The sequence below is a fragment of the Ictidomys tridecemlineatus genome, chromosome 15 (genome assembly GCF_052094955.1).
Source record: "Ictidomys tridecemlineatus isolate mIctTri1 chromosome 15, mIctTri1.hap1, whole genome shotgun sequence".
In the NCBI taxonomy this organism is placed as follows: Eukaryota; Metazoa; Chordata; class Mammalia; order Rodentia; family Sciuridae; genus Ictidomys; species Ictidomys tridecemlineatus.
The window spans coordinates 13,607,813-13,627,665 of NC_135491.1; the positions used below are offsets into that span (position 1 = coordinate 13,607,813).

General features: G+C 46.6%; 2 protein-coding genes and 1 long non-coding RNA gene across 4 annotated transcripts; 1 reads left to right on the top strand and 2 right to left on the bottom strand.

The window, feature by feature from the left end:
- Window positions 1–19: 19 nt before the first annotated feature.
- Window positions 20–4,669, top strand: LOC120888108 (uncharacterized). Its single transcript, XR_005731574.2, has 4 exons — window positions 20–201; window positions 1,839–1,974; window positions 2,290–2,431; window positions 2,599–4,669. It is a non-coding gene; the product is annotated as an uncharacterized LOC120888108 (long non-coding RNA).
- Window positions 619–2,311, bottom strand: Mia (MIA SH3 domain containing). The gene is made up of 3 exons (XM_078032046.1): window positions 1,821–2,311; window positions 1,586–1,719; window positions 619–1,141 (listed from the first exon to the last, which is right to left on the bottom strand). The coding sequence occupies exons 1-3, from the start codon at window positions 1,948–1,950 to the stop codon at window positions 959–961; spliced, it is 447 nt and encodes a 148-aa protein (XP_077888172.1). The 5' UTR covers window positions 1,951–2,311; the 3' UTR covers window positions 619–958.
- Window positions 3,060–19,691, bottom strand: Snrpa (small nuclear ribonucleoprotein polypeptide A). 2 transcript variants are annotated; one of them, XR_005731573.2, is made up of 7 exons: window positions 18,970–19,275; window positions 14,535–14,707; window positions 12,620–12,799; window positions 9,940–10,113; window positions 9,345–9,433; window positions 7,959–8,189; window positions 3,060–4,614 (listed from the first exon to the last, which is right to left on the bottom strand). XR_005731573.2 is itself a non-coding variant. In XM_005336445.5 (7 exons), the coding sequence occupies exons 2-7, from the start codon at window positions 19,040–19,042 to the stop codon at window positions 8,030–8,032; spliced, it is 849 nt and encodes a 282-aa protein (XP_005336502.1). In that variant the 5' UTR covers window positions 19,043–19,064; window positions 19,534–19,691; the 3' UTR covers window positions 7,812–8,029. The 2 variants fall into 2 exon arrangements, 1 of the variants encoding a protein (XP_005336502.1); XM_005336445.5 differs by lacking the exon at window positions 3,060–4,614 and adding an exon at window positions 19,534–19,691 and having other exon boundaries at window positions 7,812–8,189; window positions 18,970–19,064.
- Window positions 19,692–19,853: the final 162 nt, after the last annotated feature.

A 19,853-nucleotide genomic window follows, 5' to 3' on the forward strand; every position in this document is an offset into this window, starting at 1 on the left:
CCGAAGGGGGCGGGAGCAAGGTGAGCAATTGGCAGAGCAAGTGGGAAGGGGCGGTTCTGAGATGCATCGCCCGGCGGAGGAACGGATTTGGTCAGGAGTCCGAGGGCAGAGTAGAGACTCCGGATTGGACAGGAACAGACTTGGGGCGGAGATATGGATGCAAACAAGGGACAAGGGCAGGATTGGAGCAATCTTGAGCTGGTGGGTGAATTTCTGACCCCAAAGGCAGGAAAAAGGAAAACTGGGAAGATACGCGCAGGTTACTTCCCACCCGGCTTTGCAGATGCTCTCCAAGAAAACACCTGCTTTGCGATTTATGTTTTATGTTCTCTGGCCCAACTGGCGCATTCCCAATAGTTCAACTCCCTCTCATTGGTCAAGAGAGGACAGTCCCTCAGTTGGGTGTTTGATTCCGTCTTCTCTCTTGCTTGTGTGCAAGATCTAATCTTAGGAGCCCGCCTAGGGTACCAGCTTAGAGCGAAAAGGCTTTGATCCAACTCTGCCTAGCAACCATTGACGATGCCACATTCAGGGAGTTGATTGGCTAGATTCAGAAACCTGCAAAGCATTTCCTTTGTACAGCCCCACTCCACCCCCCAAAACCACAGAGACCGGCAGTTTGCACTAACTAATGTATTTGCATAGGGCCAGGAGGGGAAAACAGCAGGAATCGCGGTAGGTTGAGCTCAGTGACAGTAGAAATCCCATTTCTGAAAAAGAGAAAGGGAAAACAGTGAAGAGAAAACCAGCATCAGATCTAGTGGTTTAAGCAAAAGCTGCAGCCTTGGGGCCAGGTTTGGCCACACAGGAGCTATGTAAATTAGCCTAGAGCCCTATACCTTTGCACCTTTCAAGTAGATCCTGGTGTAGAAATCACTCCCTGTTACAAATGAGAAATTTGAGGCAAAAAATGCATTTGTCCCAGCACACACAGCAAGGCTACCAGAGAGCATAGGCGTTATATTTGCCCACCATCACAACCCAAGGGTCCTCCTACTCCAGGAAACTTGCCACCCCTCAGGACACTCACATCTGTCTTCACATCAATTTTGCCAGGTTTCAGAGTCTGGTCCTCCCGAACAATGCTACTGGGGAAATAGCCTAGGCGAGCAGCCAGGTCTCCATAGTAATCACCCTGAACCTGGGAAAGAGGAGTTAAAAGCTGGGTCTGAGAGAACCCTCATTCCTGCTGGAAGCTTCTGCATTGCCTCCTATAGGATCCCCACATGCCTGGCTCTAACCCTGTCATTTGGATCTGTATAAATGTCACCTACTCATACCCCTCCCAGAGCATGTGTAGCCACCCATTCATTCAATATAAATGTTCATAGAAGCACATATTTTCTGACATTTTTGATGGCTTATTGCTCATCTCCCTTCATTAAAGGAATCGCTTGTAGTATTTTAGGTGTCTAGAAAAGCAGGTGTACTTTCTAAACAAAGTAAAAATAAACTAAGTCACAAAACGTACCCTTCCCCAAGTATCTGGATATCAGTTTACCCCAAATTTGCTCTTTAGGTGGAGAAGTGGGTCAACTTCCACCCAACCCCATAGTCCTCCCTCTTCCATTCTCCCAAGACTCACACTGCCTCCCCAGAAGAGCCGCCCTCGGCCCTTCAGCTTTGAGTAGACATAGACAATTTGACCCCTGTGTATGGTCAAGAAACGGCAGTCAGGAGCCACGTAGTCCTGAAGGGCCACAGCCATGGATATGGGGTCTGGAGAAGAAATAAAAGGGAATAACAGCACTCCATCCACAGACCTGCAACCGAAGTCCCCAGGCCCGCCGGCCGCCCCCACCCACCCTTCCCACTCTTACGGCTGCATTCCTCATCAGCACACAGCTTCCGATCAGCCAGTTTGGGCATGGAACGGCCTGTGACAGTAGACCCTGGAAAGGCAGTCAGGAAGAGGATGACACCAAGGAGCACTGGGGAACACGCCATCATGGACTATGGAACAACAGTGACCAGGTGGGGGATGGGGTCTCCAATTTCTTCCTGCCCTTCCTCTCCCCAGAAACAAGGAAACCTGTGTTCTCAGTCCTGTCCCCGCCCAAAACCAGTCCCAAATTTTACCCACACCACCTAGAGGCTGCTATCCAGCCAAAACCATTTCAAGGACAGGGTGAGGGCTGTAGGCCCCAGGAAATGCCCAGATAGGCCCCAAGTAACCCAAACCACTACAAGTGACAGCCACCCCCCAGCAGAGGCCCAGACACGCAGGTATGAGATATTTGAATCCCTGGAGTCAGCTCAGGTAACTGGACGCCTTCACTCTCCCTCCAGGTACAGAACCAGAGGAGCTAATGTGGAAAACCACCTTGGAATTTCCTGTGCTGAGGGGCAGAACAAGGCAACCTTTTGATTACCAGGACAGGCCCACCTCTCAGATGATCCAGTGAATACTTTATGTTGGGCCTCGGGCTAGGTAATGTCCCACCATGTTCACTATTCATCCCCAACTGCCACTTCCTGACTGGATGACCTGGGCTAAGCTATAGAAATAGAGCCTCACCTTGCTCATACATAAAATGGGGATAGGAATAAAAGCAAAAGTTACAGAGCATTCATAAATTTTTATTTTGTTAATTCCAGACGGATATTCTGCATCACCTCAGAAAGGACTGTGATAACCCCATGTGCATGGAAATGGAAGTGCAGAAAGTTAAGGAACTTGGCCCCTGCAAGATGGCACACATCTGTAATTCCTATTAACTCACTGAAGCAAGAGGATTCAAGTTCAAGGCCAGCCTAGACAACTTAGTGAGGACCTCCTCTCAAAAAAACAAAGGGCTGGGGATGTGGCTCAGTGCTTAAGCACCCTGGATTCAATCCCTAGTGCCAAAAAAAAGAGACTTGTCTAAGCCAACACAGTCTTAGCCTTGACTAGAGGAGTCAAGATTTGCCTGCAAGCCCACAGGTATCTCTGTTCTCCAACCTCATAGGGCTCTTGTGAGGGTTAAACACTCTCATCCAAATTCAAAATGGATCTTGGGGAACCCAAGAATATTGAGTGACCTGACAAAGATGCAGTCAACAAAATCCAGACCATCATATCTTTTTCATTTTTGTTTTTATTTTATTTTCTTATTGCTTCTTCTTAGTTATGACAGATCAATTTTGACAAAATTATACAAGCATAAGATCAAACCATCAAATCTTAACAAGGAATAAACTAACAAAGAAAGTAAGGGGGACAGAATGTAACTGAGGAGTGGCCTATAACTTTTTTATTTTATTTTTATTGTACTGGGGATTGAACCCGGGGTTACTGAGTTACATCTCCAGTCCTCTTTTCATTTTGAGACAGTTTCAAATTGGTGAGGCTAGCCTCTAATTTGCCTCAGACTCCCAAATTGGGATTACAGGTGTGGCTACCACACCCTGTTCTCTGTGTGGCCTACATTTAAAAAGATTTAAAAGCATATCAACCAGCTACCATATGTAAACTTCTTCTGAATTCTGACTCTAAGTGTATACAGAAGTATGTATACAAATTTTGAAAATCTGAATACTAATCAGGTATTGAGTGCAGTTTAAAAACTTATTTAGGCATGATCATGGCATTGTGTTTGGTTTGTATATTTTAGAAAATGCTTAAATACAAAGCTGATACTGGGCTAATAGACTATTTGGGATTTGCTTCAAAATAATTTGAGAAGTAGAGTAGAATCTAACTTGAAAAAAAATAAGCAAAACTGAAGGAAATATGGGAGTTCAGTATACTATTTATATGTCTTCTTTTACCAGGTATACGAGATAGTGTACTAAGTATATTTAAAGGGGTTCAGAGTATAGCTCAGTGGTACAGAGCATGCTCAGCATATACTGTTTGTGGGAGTCAATACCTAGCGCCACTCCCCCCACCAAAAAAATGGTATTTAGAACACACTCCACCTGTAATCCTAGAGAATGAAACAGAAGAATCACAAGTTCAAGGATCGCCTGGGGACTTAGTGAGAACCTGTCTCAAAATAAAAAGGGTGGGGATGTAGCTCAGTGGTAGAGCATCTCTGGGCTCAATTCTCAGTACTGCTGAGGAGAGAGGGAGGAAGAGGAAAGGGGATGGGGGGAAGGAAAGAGAAGGAGAAGAGAATATGCTCAATACTGTGGCCCCAGTATTACTGAAGAAGTCACAAAGTTATAGAAATGACTTTATTTTCCAAAGCCCAATTTACTTACCTATTGCTGGATAATAATTATCCCAAAATGTAGTAGCTTAAAACCAACATTATGGCTATTTCTCTGGGTCAGAAGTCTAGACATGGCTTAGCTAGTTGCCTATGGGCCTACAAGGCTACAATCAATCTGTCAGCCAGGGATGCAGGTCCATCGACAGCTGGACTTGGGGAGGATCTGATTCCAAGCTCTGACAATGGTTGGAACGATTCAGTTCCTTGTGGAAACTGGACTGTGGGCCTCTGTCCTCACTAGCTGTTGTCTAGAGGCTTCCCTCAGCTTCTTGCCACATGTATCTCTTCAAAGACAGCTAGCAACAAGAAGCCAGTCTTTGTAATCTTATCGTGGAAGTGACATCCCATTATTTTTGCTGTAGTGTCCACTCCCCACCATCAGCAGTTTTCAATTTCTGTGGTTTCAGTTACCAGCCTTCTGAAAATATTAAATGGAAAATTCCAGAAATAAACAATGACTTTAAATTATGCTATCCCGAGTATGATGAAATCTCACACCATCTACTCCAGCCTGCCCCGACGGGAATCATCCCTTTGTCCAGTGGACACACACTGTATATGCTCCTTGCACATTAGTCACTTAGGTAGCTACATAGGCTGTCAGGTACCCAGCCCCCATGCTTGTGTTCAAGTCACCCTTATTTTGTTTAATAGTAGCCCCAAAGCTTAAGAGTAATGGTTCTGCTTACTATAGTGATACATGCGTACCCACATTTATAGCAGCATAATTCATAATAGCCAAGTTATAGAACCAGCGTAGACGTGCCTCAACAAATGAATGAATAATGAATGTCTGATATATGCACACAACGGCATTCTACTCAGCCATAAAGAACAAAATTATGTCTTTTGCAGGAAAATGGATGAAATTGGAGATCATGCTAAGTGAAATGAGTCAAACAGAAAGTCAAGGGTCATGTTTTCTCTATGTGGAAACTAGAGAGAAAAAAATAAAAAAGGGAACAAGGAGAGGATCTCATGCAAATAAGAGAAAGACCATTAGAGTAGAGGATGGGGACTAGGGAAAAGTACAGGAAAATACACCAAATTATGCAATGTGCATGTACAAATATATCATGATAAATCTCACTATTAGGTAGTTATGATGTAGCAATTAAAAAAGCAGCAATGATGCTGAGAGGCCATAAAGTGCTTTAAGTTAAAAAGTGATAATGAGGAAAGGAAATCAGGATGAGGTTGCTAAGATCCATGGTTAAGAATGACTCTTGTGTGAAATTGTGAAGGAAAAGGAAATTCATGTGAGTTTTGCTATCACACCTTAAACAGCAAGTTACAGCCTCAGTACATGACAAATACTTACCGATGGAAAAAGCACTGCACAGTTTGGTACAGCTCCTGGCTTCAGGAGTGTATAGGAGATCTTAGAATGCATTCTTCACAGAAAAATGTGGGGCTGCTATATTCACTTAAAGCAGGTCACTAGGTCCAGCTCATGCCCAAAAGGGGATTTCAGCTGGGTGCAGTAGCATATGCCTGTAATCCCAGCTGCTCAGGAGGCTGATAGGAGGATCCCAGTTCAAAGCCAGCCTCAGCAAAAGACAGACGCTAAGCAACTCAGTGAGACCCTGTCTCTAAAATACAAAATAGGGCTGGGGATGTGGCTCAGTGGCCGAGTGCCCTGAGTTCAATCCCCCGTATCCGGGCCCCAAAAGGGTGGGTGGGGGGAGTGGATTTCACAAAAGTGAGAATATCAGAGGCTGGTCATTATCAGAAACCATCTTAGAGGCTAGCTACCACACCAAAGCTTTATCCATGACCCAGAGGCAGGCACGGCAAGCCCCAAAGTCCATCCTATATCCTTCTCACTCCAATTGTATCCACATAAACAAAAGGGCCACCAAAGCACAGGTCTATGGAACACCACGCACACTGCATTCCCTGGAGGTCTTCCTTCTCCCTAGTCCCCAACACTGAGCTCACTCCCACCATGGAACCATTACACTGACTCCAGATAATCACATGGGAGGCTGCTCCTTGTCTTTTGGGGTTCAGACCCAAAATTGCCTCTCTGCAATGCTTCCCCCTCAGCTTTCTCTTCTGTCTTGCTGAGGAGAAATCAGGCTCTGGGGTTGTCACCAGCCAGAAACAAAATGAGGTAGTAGAGGATCTGATTCATGTCTCACCTGTAAACTTGTTTCCACTAGAGACCCACACGCAGAAGACCATTCTCCAGAGGATCCACACCACTCCCAGGGCCCTCAACTCTGCACTGAGTGATCCAAACTTTTTTTTTGCTGGGCAGAGGCAGGACACAAAACAAGCTTGTAGTCAGGGAGGAGTCTGTCAAATGGCTTCAGCCATTTCTACAAACCCAGCACCCATCACCACAGGCCACGAGCCTAAGTCACTTCTACTCAGATACACCTTCTCAGAGGGCCTTTTCTTGACACCCAAAACTGTTCCCAGTCCTGCTACCCCACCCCAGCACTTGTGCTTCCATTAGAATACTTGAAACTAGCTCATCTACTTATTTCATTATATTCTCTAACTCTAGAATCTAAAGTGTTTATTTAGTACCTAATAGGTACTACTAAGCAAAAATGCTGATTTGGGTGCTTGCTAAGTACCTGGTAGCATAAATGTGTATGTGAATGTGTGGGTTTTGGGAGGAGAGTGAGTACTAACCTTATTGGAGTATTAACAGGATTCCTCTTCACATAGGAAGAAAATGAAGCTCAGGGGAGGGACATCAATTGCACATGGGGTAACAGGGACTTCCCAGAGTGGAAACCAGGACTGGTTGGCCACAAAAGCCACAAATCATAGCCACTAGGCTGTGGTGCCCAAAGTGGTAGGTGAGATGTCTCCACTGACCTGCTGCAGTAACACTGCATCATTTAACAAAGATGGCAATCCCTCTCTTCTTCCTCTTTAGACCACACAGGAAAAATTCTGCATTTGACAATGCACGACTTCAATTTTTTTTTTTTAAAGTGTTGGGGAGCCTCATGCTTGTCAGGCAAATGCTCTACCACTGAGCCACATCCCAGTCCTTTTTATTTAATGACAGGGTCTTGCTACGTTGCCCCGGCCAGCCTTCAATTTGGGATCCTCCTGCCTCAGTCTCCACAGTAGGATTATAGTTGTGCACCACTGCACCCACTTACTTTGTCACTTCTAACAGACTTTTTTTGGAGCACTCTACAACTGAGCTACATCCCCAGCCCTTTTTTATTTTTGAGTCAAAGTCTTGCTAAGATGCTCAGGCTGGCTTTGATCTTGCAATCTTCCTGCCTGTGGAGGCAGGAAGACATTCCTCTTTAATGAAGAGAGCAAAGCAGGAGCAGAATTAGGCTTAAAGCCTAAGCGGGAGATGACATCCAGATAAAATGGTGTGTCGCTGGAGGTGCATCCTTGTGCAATACACAACCTGCCAGTACACGGCAGTCCTCCATTTCTACTTCTTGCCCCAAAAGCTGACTTGAGACAACAGAAAATTGCCAAAGCAGTACTTAAGACTGGATAACATTATTATACTACTGTGTGTTTCCCCAAGTTTGCAAACCCCAAAATGCCAAGAGGTCCAAAAGCCCATGATGTGCTGATGTGGAGAGAAGGGAACCATGGAAAGCAAGAAAATAAAGAGACAAACGGTTGCGAAAAACCAAACCTCAAAAAACCACTTTAATTCCAGCCTTACAGCGCCAGGTGCAATGTCTGGGGACAGACTCTGGGTACAATGCTGTGTGGCGACCACGCACTCACACACGGCTCTGAGAAGGCCCCCAAAGGGGGACTTACCTTCAGGGGCTGAGCCAAGGGGGAAGGGACAGCCCCAGAACAGGGGTAAAGACAGGCCTAGGGAAAAGGTGCTACTTCTTGGCAAAGGAGATTTTCATGGCGTTGTTCTGGGTGATCTTAAAGCCCTGGAGGGCATCCCGAGCTGCCCCTGCCTGCACCTCGTTGTCAAACTCCACAAAGGCGATGTCATGCCGCCCAGGGACCAAGCGGACCTCCTTGAAGCCAGGGAACCTGAGAGAAGGAAATGACAGACCTCAGACATGTCCCCCTAACATTTTGGCAGGTAGAGTGCAGAGGCCAGGAAGATGCTGAACATCTTACAATGCTCAGGACAGGCCCCCACGACAAAGGAGTAGCCCATATAGAACATGCAGCGCTGAGCTGAGAAACCCAATGTAAACAAGCTGCTTAATGAAAAATCTTAACACGACACCCGGGAAACCACAACCTTGATGACGACACTAAATGCCGAAACCCCATCCTTCCCCCATCACAACCCACTTCCAGCTTCGAAAAGAATCGCTACTCTCACTTTTCCAATACGCTGATATGCTGCTGCTTTAATCTCCCTTTTCTCATTCCTTACTGCTTTCTCCACTAGAAAACCCTCCTCAGTTTACCAGGCATCTTCTTCCATCAGTATTTTCACAAAATACACAGTTTTGTGGACATGGCATACAAGTGGTATTGTTTCAGTTTTGTTCAGTTTCTCAAAAATTCCTCAGCATTATCATAAAGCAACTATTACACTGCCGTCTCCACTTCTCTAAATGGCCACACTGTAGGCCATGGTAAGTATCAGCATGAGCCATCCCGTCTTCAGGGCTGCCTCCTACTCTCCACGGTGACACTGTGACGATTACCCCTTTCACAGCTACTGGGAACTGACTTGTTTTCAAGACTTTCTGTGGGACACACAAAGCAGAACCACTAGGTGAACTCGCCTACATCCTCGACACCTGTTTAACAGTTGCTCCACCTGATGGCCACACAGTCTCATCCTCCTCACCATGGCACCAGGGTTCACACACCTCCACCTCCACCTCCACCTTTTTGTCAGCTAGCCAGTGATCAATGAGGTCTTGCTATCGTTTTATATACACCTTGCACGGATGAACACCAATCTCATCCATTTTTCCATTTTAAAGATTAGAAAAATGAACCAAAGCCTTGGCTGACAAAGACCAACGTGCACTGGCCATGGTTACCCAATCTGTCTCATCACCAGCTTTGGCTTCCTCCTCCTCCTCCTCCTTCAGTTGCTATCCCTACTGCCAAGCCTGAGTTGGCTTGGGGCTCTGCCAGCACAATTCCAAGACTCACTCCCCTGGTGACACCTTCTGGCCATCACCCTCTAGCTCTAGCCCAGCTACTAGCCCTACTTACTGGTTGAAAAGCATGGACAGCATGAGCTCGTTGGTCTCCTCTGGCAGATTGGTAAGGAACAAGATGTGATTTGGTGGATTCTCGGAAAGCTGCAGGAGAGGAAAGGAAGCCCATGAGCATGAAGTGCTGAGTGGACTGGAGGGAGCCGTGGCATTGCCCTCTACTCACCACCCCCCCACTACTTGAATTCTTTCTAGCACCTCTGAAACATGCTGTTGCCCCTGTACCAATACCCTGTACCCCTACAAACTGCAGGCCATAAAACAGCAGAGGTTTTTGTTTTGGCCACTGACCTATCCCTTGAGTACAGCATAAGCGCTGGTACACGAGCAGGTGCTCAACAGAAGTTCACAAAATGACCCTAGATGCTGGGCACCGCTCCAGCTTCGACCTGCCCTACCAGACCTCCACCAAACATGCCAATTCCTCTCTACCCCAGGGTCCAAGCCCATTGCTAGGAGCTCACTACTGAGGTATCTCTGCTTCAGTACCAACCCCTTGGGAGTCTGCCCAAACCAACAATCTATAGCAGCCCCTGCACGGTCCCCTTCTATCCTATATTTCACATGAAACCCTGGAGGGACTGAACACTTACAGGTTGGGCAGGTGGCATCTGCCCTGGCATAAGCTGTTGTGGGGGCATGGCCCCTGGTGGGATCTGGCCTGGTGCAAGGCCTGGTGGCGGGATCATGCCAGGGGGTGGCATGTAGGGAGGCTGGCCCGGCATGTGGTGCATGATGCGGGGTGCCTGAGTCATTGGAGGCATGCCCTGTGGAGAAAGAGAGCAGGACTGAGGACAGGAGAAGGTGCGGCTACAGTGCCCGCAGGAGACAAAGGAGCAAAGGCTGTTAGAAGAAACCCTGTAGGTAAGAAATAAAAGAGGAGAAGGCCAAAAAAAGGGCACCAAGATACCAGATGGAGCAAAAGGGACCTGGGCTCAAGGGCAACAGTACATCAGAAAACAAATTTTCTAAAAGAATTTTGAAGGTATAAAAATTAGTGGAACCCAACCTTGTTTACAGATATATAAATAGAAAACAAGACTGAGGCGGAAATGCAAACAACTGTGAACTCAAAGGTGTAGAAACATGCTAAGGAGCATCCTGTACTTTTGCTTCTAAGAAACAAAAACTAAATAAAGAAACAGACTCAGAGACGTGGGGAGAAACAAAGATAATGGAGGGCTGGAATGTGGCTCAGTGGTAGAGCCTTTGCTTTAGCATGAACAGGCTCCGGCATGCATCCCCAGCACCACAGAAAAAGAAAGGTGGGGTGGGCATGGAAGACAGCAATGGAAAGAGACGGTCAGGGAAGATACAAATGGTTGCCAGAGAGGTGAAGTGGGAGCCAGCCCAGGGCACACAACACACAGTGTAGCCCAGAGCAAGCCTCCAACCTTAGAAGTCAAATATGGAGGGAAGACTAGGCCCCGAGAGACTGGTAACAACGGAAAAGCCCAACAGAGACTCAAGACACCATCACCGACTCCAGATAAAACGTGACACAGCCTGAGCACCATAAGACTCTGAGGGCTAGAGAGACATGGAGACCTAAGAAGGGGGTCGGCTCACTCATCCTTTCTTTTGTGTCAGCACTTTTGGCATCCTGTTAGAAAACAGGATGCTCCCGCTTTTCAGCCTCAAAGTCAGGAGGACATTTTCATGTTTTCTTAACTCTTCTTCTGTTAGTTGTCACATTCAGGTCTATGGCTCAGCTGAAATTACCTTTTATATATAATATGAGGGGACAATAATTCTTTTCTCTTACAGATCCAACTGCCCAGCATCACTTACTGGGAAAAAAATAAGTTCCACTGAACTGCAGTGGCACCCTCATCAAACATCAAGTGGCCAATGTGTGTGACTATTTCTAGACTTTGTTCCATTCACTGGTCCATCTTTCTACTATTTTGCCAACAGTACATCATCTCGATCGCTGCAACTTCACAACAAGTCTTCTGGCCCAGCTTTAATCATCTTGCCTGCCTTGGCCTGGCCTTTCCAAGCATTGTCTACTGACCTCTTACTGGGATTTGGACTGCAGCAATTGTGTTTAAGCTGGGCACAGTGGCGCACACCAGTAATCCAAGCAGCTCACAAAGCTAAAGCAGGAGGATCATGAGTTCAAAGCCAGCCTCAGCAAGTGAGGCACCAAGTAATTCAGTGAGACCCTGTCTCTAAATAAAACACAAAATAGGGCTAAAGATGTGGCTAAATGGTCAAGGGTTCAATCTCTGGTACCCAAAACAAACAAACAACAACAAAAAGTATTTAGATCAAGTGTAAAGAGAACCAATCTCTTAACAATATGGCACTGAGTCTTCTCATCCGTGGCTGAAGTCTCCTATTTTTCCCAGCAACATTCGGTTGTTTCAGGTAGCAGTTTTATGCGTTTTTCCCTTGGTGCTATTTTTCAATATGAACTTTGTTATAAGCACAGAAATAGAACTTTTTTCACATGGATCTTCTATTCAGCAACCTTTTCAAATTAAATTCATTTATTTGTCCCAACAGTCAGTAGATTCTTTTGGATTTTCTACATAACTGGTGACTTAAAAAGACACATAATAGGTGATGTTGTAATTCCAGCTACTCAGGAGACTGAGACAAGGATCAAATTTGAGGCCAGGGGCTGGGGATGTGGCTCAAGAGGTAGCGCGCTCGCCTGGCATGCGAGCGGCCGGGGTTCAATCCTCAGCACCACATACCAACAAAGATGTTACGTCCGCCGAGAACTAAAAAATAAATATTAAAAATTCTAAAAAAAAAAAAAAAAAAAAAAAAAATTTGAGGCCAGATTCAGCAACTTAGCAAAACCCTGTCTCAGAATAAAAATTAAAAAGGGATGAGAAGCCAGGCATGGTGGTACAGGCCTACAATCCCAGCAACTCAGGAGGCTGAGATAGGATAACGAGTTCAAGGCCAGCTTCAGGGCTTAACAAAATCCTGTCTCAATAAAAAAGGGTGGGGATGTAGCTCAGTGGTAGAGCACCCGAGTTCAACCCCAAATACTACCCCTGCCCCCCAAAAAGATACAGACATTAAAATCAAGGTCAAGGAGAGAAGTTAGATGACAGGCATGGAAAAAGATCTTCAGAAACAATCAAGTAGGGAGAGATTAGGAATTTCAACACCACCAAAAGACAACAATCTCTGTAAGAAAATGGAATGGAAGCATGTGAGTCCCCACATGGAGAACATACCCCATCCTGCCCCCATGTCAGGCCATGTGAAAGGCCTAGTGATGAGAGGGATGCGTCTCTGTGCCCTGCTTACCGGGACAGGCCCCTGGACCGCTCCCACCACGGGAGCAGCCGCCCCACCCTGCACAGCCTTCTTGGCAGCTGGGGTCTCCTGGCTCTTGGGCTTCCTCTTCTCCCGCTTGCGGTCCCTCTCCACAAAGGTGCCCTTCATCTTGGCAATGATATCTGAATCAGTCTTGGCATACTGGATACGCTACCAAACAGAGAACAGAAAGATTAAGGGTGGGGATTTCAGAGCCACATTGCCTAGGTTCAATTTTAAGAGCAGAGCACTTGCCTAGCATGCTTGAGGCCCAGGGTTTGAAATCTAACACCACTTAAAAAAAAAAAAAGAATTGCCTCAATATTCATCTATAAAATGGGGATTATGGAATTCCCCACATGGAATGATTGCTATAAGAACTAGACACAGCAACTGCTCAGAAAATAAGTTATTGGTATTTTTAAAGAGAGATGGGACAGCCCCGAGTATCAGGCCAAAGACAGCCTGAGAAGGCAAAGCTAGGACACAAGCACTATGCAGGGGAGTTCCAGCCGCAAGGAGGATCAGTCATCCAGGCCAAATCTGATTCATGCCGCTGCCTGCAGAGAACCCACTGCACATCAGGCCCCATTTTAGGCTCTGAGAGCACAGCGGTGAGCAGAGCAGACAAAAGCCCTGCCCAGATGGTGCATTCTCAGTGAATGAAGGTACAGTGAAGAGTCAAACACGAACTGAGACGGGTTGTCATTGTTGAAAAGGGAATTTTCAGAGAGGATAGCCAGAAATGCCACCTCTGTACCAAGATTGCACTAACTTGTGCACAGACAGAAAGGAAGGCAGGGAATGAGCCATAAGGACATCTGGTAATGGAGCCTTTTAGCAAAGGAACTAAGAGCTAAGGCCTCTGTGGTGTGTTCCAGGAATAGCAAAGAGGCTCAAGAAATGAGGAGGAAACGTCATAAGGTCAACTGGGGACCACAGTGAAGGCTTTGTGTTTTCTTAGAAAGATGACAGCTAGGAGTATTGTAAGGACAGTGACAAGCCCTCACTGTCATAAAACAGAGGCTGTGGGGCTGGAGATGTAGCTCAGTGTTAGGGAACTTGCCTAGCACGTGCAAGGCCTGGGTTCAATCCCCAGCACCTCAAAAAAAGGATGGTGGTGGTAGAGAATGGCCTGTGGAGAACAGGGATCAAAGCAGGGAGCCTAGGCCAGAAGCAGTGGTGCCCACCTGTAATCCCAGTGGCTTGGAAGGCTAAGGCAGGAGGATTTCGAGTTCAAAGTCAGCCTCAGAAAGGGAGAGGCACTAAGCAACTCAGTGAGACCCTGCCCTTAAATAAAATACAAAATTGGTCTGGGGATGTGGCTCAGTGCCCTGAGTTCAATCCCCAGTACCAAAATAAAAAATTAAAAAAAAAAAAAAAAGAAAAAAAAAAGAAAAGAGACAACAGCACTTTCTGACAACTCACACATACCTGAGTGCTTCATGTGCTCCAAGTAGTGACTTGGGAAAAATGTGAGAGAAGGAATGACACAAAAACATTCATAATTTTAAATCCTCAAAAATCAATTCCTAAGCCTGAGATGTGGTAACCTCAGCTATGTGGGAGGCCAAAGCAAGAGAATCACGAGTTTGAGGCCATTCTTGCAACTGGCTCAAAATAAAAAAAGGGATGTAGTTCCGTAGTAACGTGCTCCAGGTTCAATGCCTAGTACCACCAAACAAACCATCTGAGATGCTTGAGAAAGTAACTAGAAGATGTGACACCAGGCTCACACCCAGAAGTTACAAGTAGTAGGCTTCAACACTCTGTTCTCTCTGGTCAAAGGGAACAGGAGCCCACCAGTTCCTGGTGCCCACTGCCTCCCACAGGATCTGCCTGGACTTACCACACCCACAAACACACATAACCCATAGATACATAACTGCTGTGCCGGAGTGCTCACCATGGGCTTGTCATAGAAGGGGAAACCCTGCATAGATCGCAGGGCATTGGTGGCGCTGCTGACCTCCTTGAAGATAACAAAGGCCTGACCTCTCATCTTGAGGCTCCGCGACACCAGAATATCCAGGATCTGGCCAAACTGGGAGAAAATGGCATACAGGGACTTCTTCAGCTCTGCAGTCAGGAAAAGAAAGAGTGGTCAGGAAAAGAGTGATGGAGAGAGGCATGGCCCAGGCGCAAGGCCAACTGAGAAGGTACCCAGAATGCCACAGGCAGTAAACTCTGAAGACCCCCCCCCCAACAAGAGCAGCAGCCTGCCAAGGACCACTCAAGTGACTGAGTACGTTCTTCTACAAGAAGTGGACCTCACGACACTTGCCTGCTGAGCTGCCAGGAGGAACACGAATGCCCAGTGCACAGTGCTCCTTAAAGACAGGCACTTCTTTCCGTTGCCACTCACATCCTGACACAGGCCCTCTCGATGCCGTCCTGGTAAGTCTCCCAAACTCATGTCTGCCCAAACGCCAGCTCACCCCCAAGCCTCCAGTCACACAGGTCTCCCAGCCCTTTCTCAAGACAAACACACCCATCTACCACCAGGCATCTGCACTAGCTGGAGAAAGAAACCACCTTCTCCAGATGTTTCCACGGATGCCTCCTTCTAGTCATTCAGGTCTCAACAGAAATGTTGCCACTTCCTAGAAGCCTTCTCTGACCACCGTGTCAACACATCACTCTGTGTCCCTCCTCCTGCCCCTCATCTTATCCTATTTGCCTTTACTTCATGACATTTTCCAACTCCTGACCTAATGTTTACTCACTGTCTTCACAGCTACAGGCCACTCTGAGTTGTTTGCTGCAGTCTCCCCATGCCTGGTTCATCTAGCACACAAACATAGATGGGTAAAAATACCATATAATGTCAGGCATGATGGCATACGCCCGTAATCCAGTGGCTCGGGAGTCTGAAGCAGTAGGATGGCCCATTCAAAGCCAGCCTTGGCAACTTAGAGAGGCCCTAAGCAACTAGCAAGACCCTGTCTCTAATTAATGTCGAAAAAGGGTCTGACTCAGTGGTTAAGTGGCCCCAGATTCAATCTCTGGTACAAAAATAAATAAATAAATAAAAGCCAGGCACATGCCTGTAACCCCAGCAGCTTGGGAGGCTGAGGAAGGAGGATTGTGAATTCAAAGCCAGCCTTGGCAAAAGCGAGGCACTTAGCAACTCAGTGAGATCCTGTCTCTAAATAAGATACAAAATAGGTCTAGTCAAGTGCCCCTTAGTTCAATTCTGGATACCAAAAAGAAAAAGATACCACAAAATGTTACATGGAAATTACTTCAAAAATCCTCACTAAAGAGCTAGGCGGGGGCTCAGTGGTACAGCCTTGCCTACCATGTGGAAGGCACTGGGTTCAATTTAGCCCCTCATACAAACAAATAAGGTAAAATAAAAATCCTTATAAAAATCCCACGAGGTAGCATCACTGACTTCCAATTTTACTAAGAAGAAACAGGCTCTCCAAGGATCCAACACTGACAGGGCTGAGAAGGTGACAGCACCAGCTCCACAACCCAATTCCATCTGAACTAGGTCCCCCAAACACCTCCCCAGCAAACTGTCTTGCTTTACAGCAAGTGGGACTTGAACAAAACACAGGAACCCTCTTGTGAAAACTGTAACAAGGTCTTAGGCAAAAAAAAAGGTGCCAGAGACACAGCTGTGTGTGTGCTGGGGGAGTCAAGGGTCAAGGATGTTTTGAAGCAATCTGCCAAAAATTCCCCTGGTGGGGGCATTTCTGGTTTTCCTCTCCATGTTCCATCCCCTGAGGCAGTCTAGACACTCCCCTGGCCTCTGGACTTTTCCCTCTTCCGCCTCTACTCCTGCCCATTCAAGTCTGCCTTCTAGGCAGGAAGACATTCTGTAAGTGACACAACCAAGACAAGGAGCTGCCTAGCCTGGCTTCCCAACACCCTCAGAATAAAGTTCCACACCTCCCTCCCCACGGCCACGAGCCCTGTAAGCCATCACTGGGAAGTTTCTCCAATATTCACAGGCCTCTAAGCCTCAGATCCAAACTACCTGTAATTCCCAGAATGCAAATGTCTTTCACCGTAGACATTTGCACATCCTGGTGCAAATATGACACACTCTTCTATCTCATGGTAATATACATACTACTTCCTCTACCTGCAAAGTTCTTCCAAAATATTTTCTATCAAGCCAAATGAATCTACCTCTTTTCTAGGCTTCCAATCCCAGCTTTCCACTCTGCTTGTGCCTCCCGCCCCCATAATGGCCCTCCCAACTTTGAGCTGTCAAAGACTAGTGGTGCAGAACCAGGACTCCTGGTCACCAGTGAGTCCACAGCACTGTGCAGTACAGGCTGAGCATGACATTCTGAAAGTATACATGGAATTTACATTCCTAGGTGTTGAGAGAGAGAGAGAGAGAGAGAGAGAGAGAGAGAGAGAGAGAGAGAGAGACACACAAGACAGTGTGTGTGTTGCTGAGGATTGAACCCAGGGCCTTGTGTATGTGAGGCAAGCACTGTACCAACTGAGCTATAAACCCCAGCCTCATTCCTAGGTTTTAGTGGGTTTTACAGCACTGGGGACTGAACCCAGAGGTAGACAAGTACTTCAAAGAGATTATAACACTAGTCTTTTCTAAAAATTTGTTTTGAGTCAGGGCCTCACTAAATTGCTCAAGTTGGCCTCAAACTTGTAATCCTCCTGCCCCCAGCCTCCAGAGTTGCTGAGATTATAGGCACGGACCACCACCCAGCCCTTGTTTTGGTTTAACAAAAATTTTGTTGGTAATCTCTTATTAATCCCAGTGACATTCTTTGGTTCTCCTAAAATTTCTCTGGAAGTCATGAGTTTTTTTTTGTTTTTGTTGTTTGTACCAAGGATTGATACATTGCTGAGGCTGGTCTCAAATCTGGCAATCCTCCTGCCTCAGTTTCCCAAATGGCTGGGATTACAGCGGTGTGCCACCCAAATCCGTTTAATAACAGCTTTTATTCCACCCCCACTAACTGCAGGGTACCATGAAATGAAGCACTACGCAAAGGTTTAGTTAATCTGATCCCAAAATATTCATTCAAAGAAAGTTATGATTTTGCTCAGTTTTCAGGTATAGGAAATAAAATTCAAAGAAGGTGAAAATTGGATGAGGGTTGTGATTCAGTGGCAGAAGGCTTGCCTTGCACATGTAAGGCATTGGGTTCCAACCTCAGCAATGCATAAAAATGAATAAACAAAATAAAGATTGGGCTGGGGATGTGGCTCAAGTGGTAGCGCGCTCGCCTGCATGCGTGCGGCCCGGGTTCGATCCTCAGCACCACATACCAACAAAGATGTTGTGTCTGCCGATAACTAAAAAATAAATATTAAAAAAGTTTCTCTCTCTCTCTCCTCTCACTCTCTCTTAAAAAAAAAAAAAAAAGATTAAAATAAATAAATAAAGGTGAAAATTTACTAAAGAAAGTGGAAGTGTCTTTCTGATTTCAAGAACTGATTAATTCAGTCCTGGGCACGGTGGCGCACACCTGCAATCCCAGTGGCTCTGGAGTCCCAGTGGCTGAGACAGAAGGGTGGTGAGTTCAAAACTAGCCTCAGCAAAAAGCAAGGCACTAAGCAACTCAGTGAGACCCTGTCTCTAAGAGGGGCTGGGATGGGGCTCAGTGGTCGAGTGCCCCTGAGTTCAATCCCTGGTACAAAAAAAACAAAAAAAAAAACAAAAAACCTAAATTCCTAGGCTGGGTTGTGATTCAGTGGGAAAACACCTGCCTCACAAGTGTGAGGCACTGGGTTCAATCCTAGCACCACATAAAAACAAATAAAGGCACGGAGTCCATACACAACTAAAAAAACATTTTAAAAAATAAAGTTAACTCTCACTTTCCCAGTCTCAGAAATGGGAATGACAGTAGTGCCCTCCTACGGGTCTATTTTGAAAATTAAAAATAATTAAGAATTACACAAGTACATAAATTAGTCCCTGGTTCAGAGTGTTAACCATCACTAATATATATTTCCACAAATGACCAAGACAACCTCAGTATCAGCCCTTACAGAGCTTACAGACCAGAGGGAAGACAGCATGACTCTAGAGTGATCCTGGCTTGAGTGGGCATACCCAGGACCTATGGGAAATCAGTGGCAGCCACGTGATGGGAGAGTGGATCCAGGAGGGCTTCCTGGAGGGGGAGTCCTGTAAGCTAAAATCTTAAAGGATTATCAAGAGCGACCGGTTACAGGGAAGAATGTTAGATGTATGCAGAAGAAAAAGGAAGCAGTATGTAGAAAGACCACGGAGTTAACTTATTCGTTTGTCTGAAGAAGATGGAGAAAGAGAAGCAGGTACTTGAGGTAGAAAGGGACCAGCTCATGCGCCATAGACCATGGTCCAGCGCATCGCGAGCACTCACCATCCTTCTTGATCTTCTCATTGAGGTTGTTGATATAAATAGTGTGGTTGAGGCGGGTCTCGGGAACTGCCATGGAGAGAGGTACCGAGGTACGGCTTAAAGAAGGAAAAGGGTGAGTTAAGACTTGGGTTTTTCCAAATCTTTTCTCCCGAACGGAGAGAAAAGGCTCTACTCAGGGAATCTTCCTTCCAAGAGGAAGTCAGGTAAGACGGGAGTTGGGGGGTGAAGGCACAGCTTGAGCAACAATGCGAGCCAGGGATTCCGCTCCTCCAGCCCGCGTGCGGAGAGAAATCTCGAGAAATTTACTACGAATCCCGGGATGCTCTACGCGGCCCGGCAGGCGGAGCGTCCCAAGTGGCAATTCCCATTGGCTCACGCACCCAAAGGGCGGTCCGAGGGGAAACCCGGATGTAAGAGCCAGTTTAAGAAAGCAGAAAAGCTTTCAGACATCCTGGCCTCGCACATCGAGAACGCTTCTCCAACCGAGGTGCGGGAAATACCGGACGCCAAGTGCTCCGCCCGCCTTCCTGGCGCCAATAGCTGCTTGGGCCCGAAAAAACTTACCCACAGGGCCTCAAGTCCCCCAAGTGACGCCAGGTACGTTCTTCAAACCAGACCACAAAGGTTCATCTTCTGGCTCCGCCTTTCCTTTTATGCAATCCAATCCCTGCCGGGAAATTCAGTAGTTCGACCAATCGGAGGAAGGGTCGTCCCTGGGCCCTGAACTTGCCAATCAAAACCACACTTGGGTTCCCGCCTCAACAGAAAAGTCCCGCCCCTCTGCAAGGAGAGCCTACAGACCAATCAGCGAACGTCACGAGCTTTTTGCCAATCGGGACGCGGCTCGTGCCCTAGTCTCTTCCGGAGGCAGTCCTTTGAAAGTC

Excerpts from the sequence above, each read along its gene's own strand:
- Mia (XM_078032046.1), bottom strand. The coding sequence starts at position 1,950 with ATGATGGCGTGTTCCCCAGTGCTCCTTGGTGTCATCCTCTTCCTGACT. Across the intron at positions 1,720-1,820 it reads TGCTGATGAGGAATGCAGCC|ACCCCATATCCATGGCTGTG; the intron begins GTAAGAGTGGGA and ends TTTCTTCTCCAG. Across the intron at positions 1,142-1,585 it reads GGCTCTTCTGGGGAGGCAGT|GTTCAGGGTGATTACTATGG; the intron begins GTGAGTCTTGGG and ends CCTCTTTCCCAG.
- Snrpa (XM_005336445.5), bottom strand. The coding sequence starts at position 19,042 with ATGGCAGTTCCCGAGACCCGCCTCAACCACACTATTTATATCAACAAC. Across the intron at positions 14,708-18,969 it reads TGAGAAGATCAAGAAGGATG|AGCTGAAGAAGTCCCTGTAT; the intron begins GTGAGTGCTCGC and ends TCCTGACTGCAG. Across the intron at positions 8,190-9,344 it reads CTGTCCATGCTTTTCAACCA|GTTCCCTGGCTTCAAGGAGG; the intron begins GTAAGTAGGGCT and ends TCCTTCTCTCAG.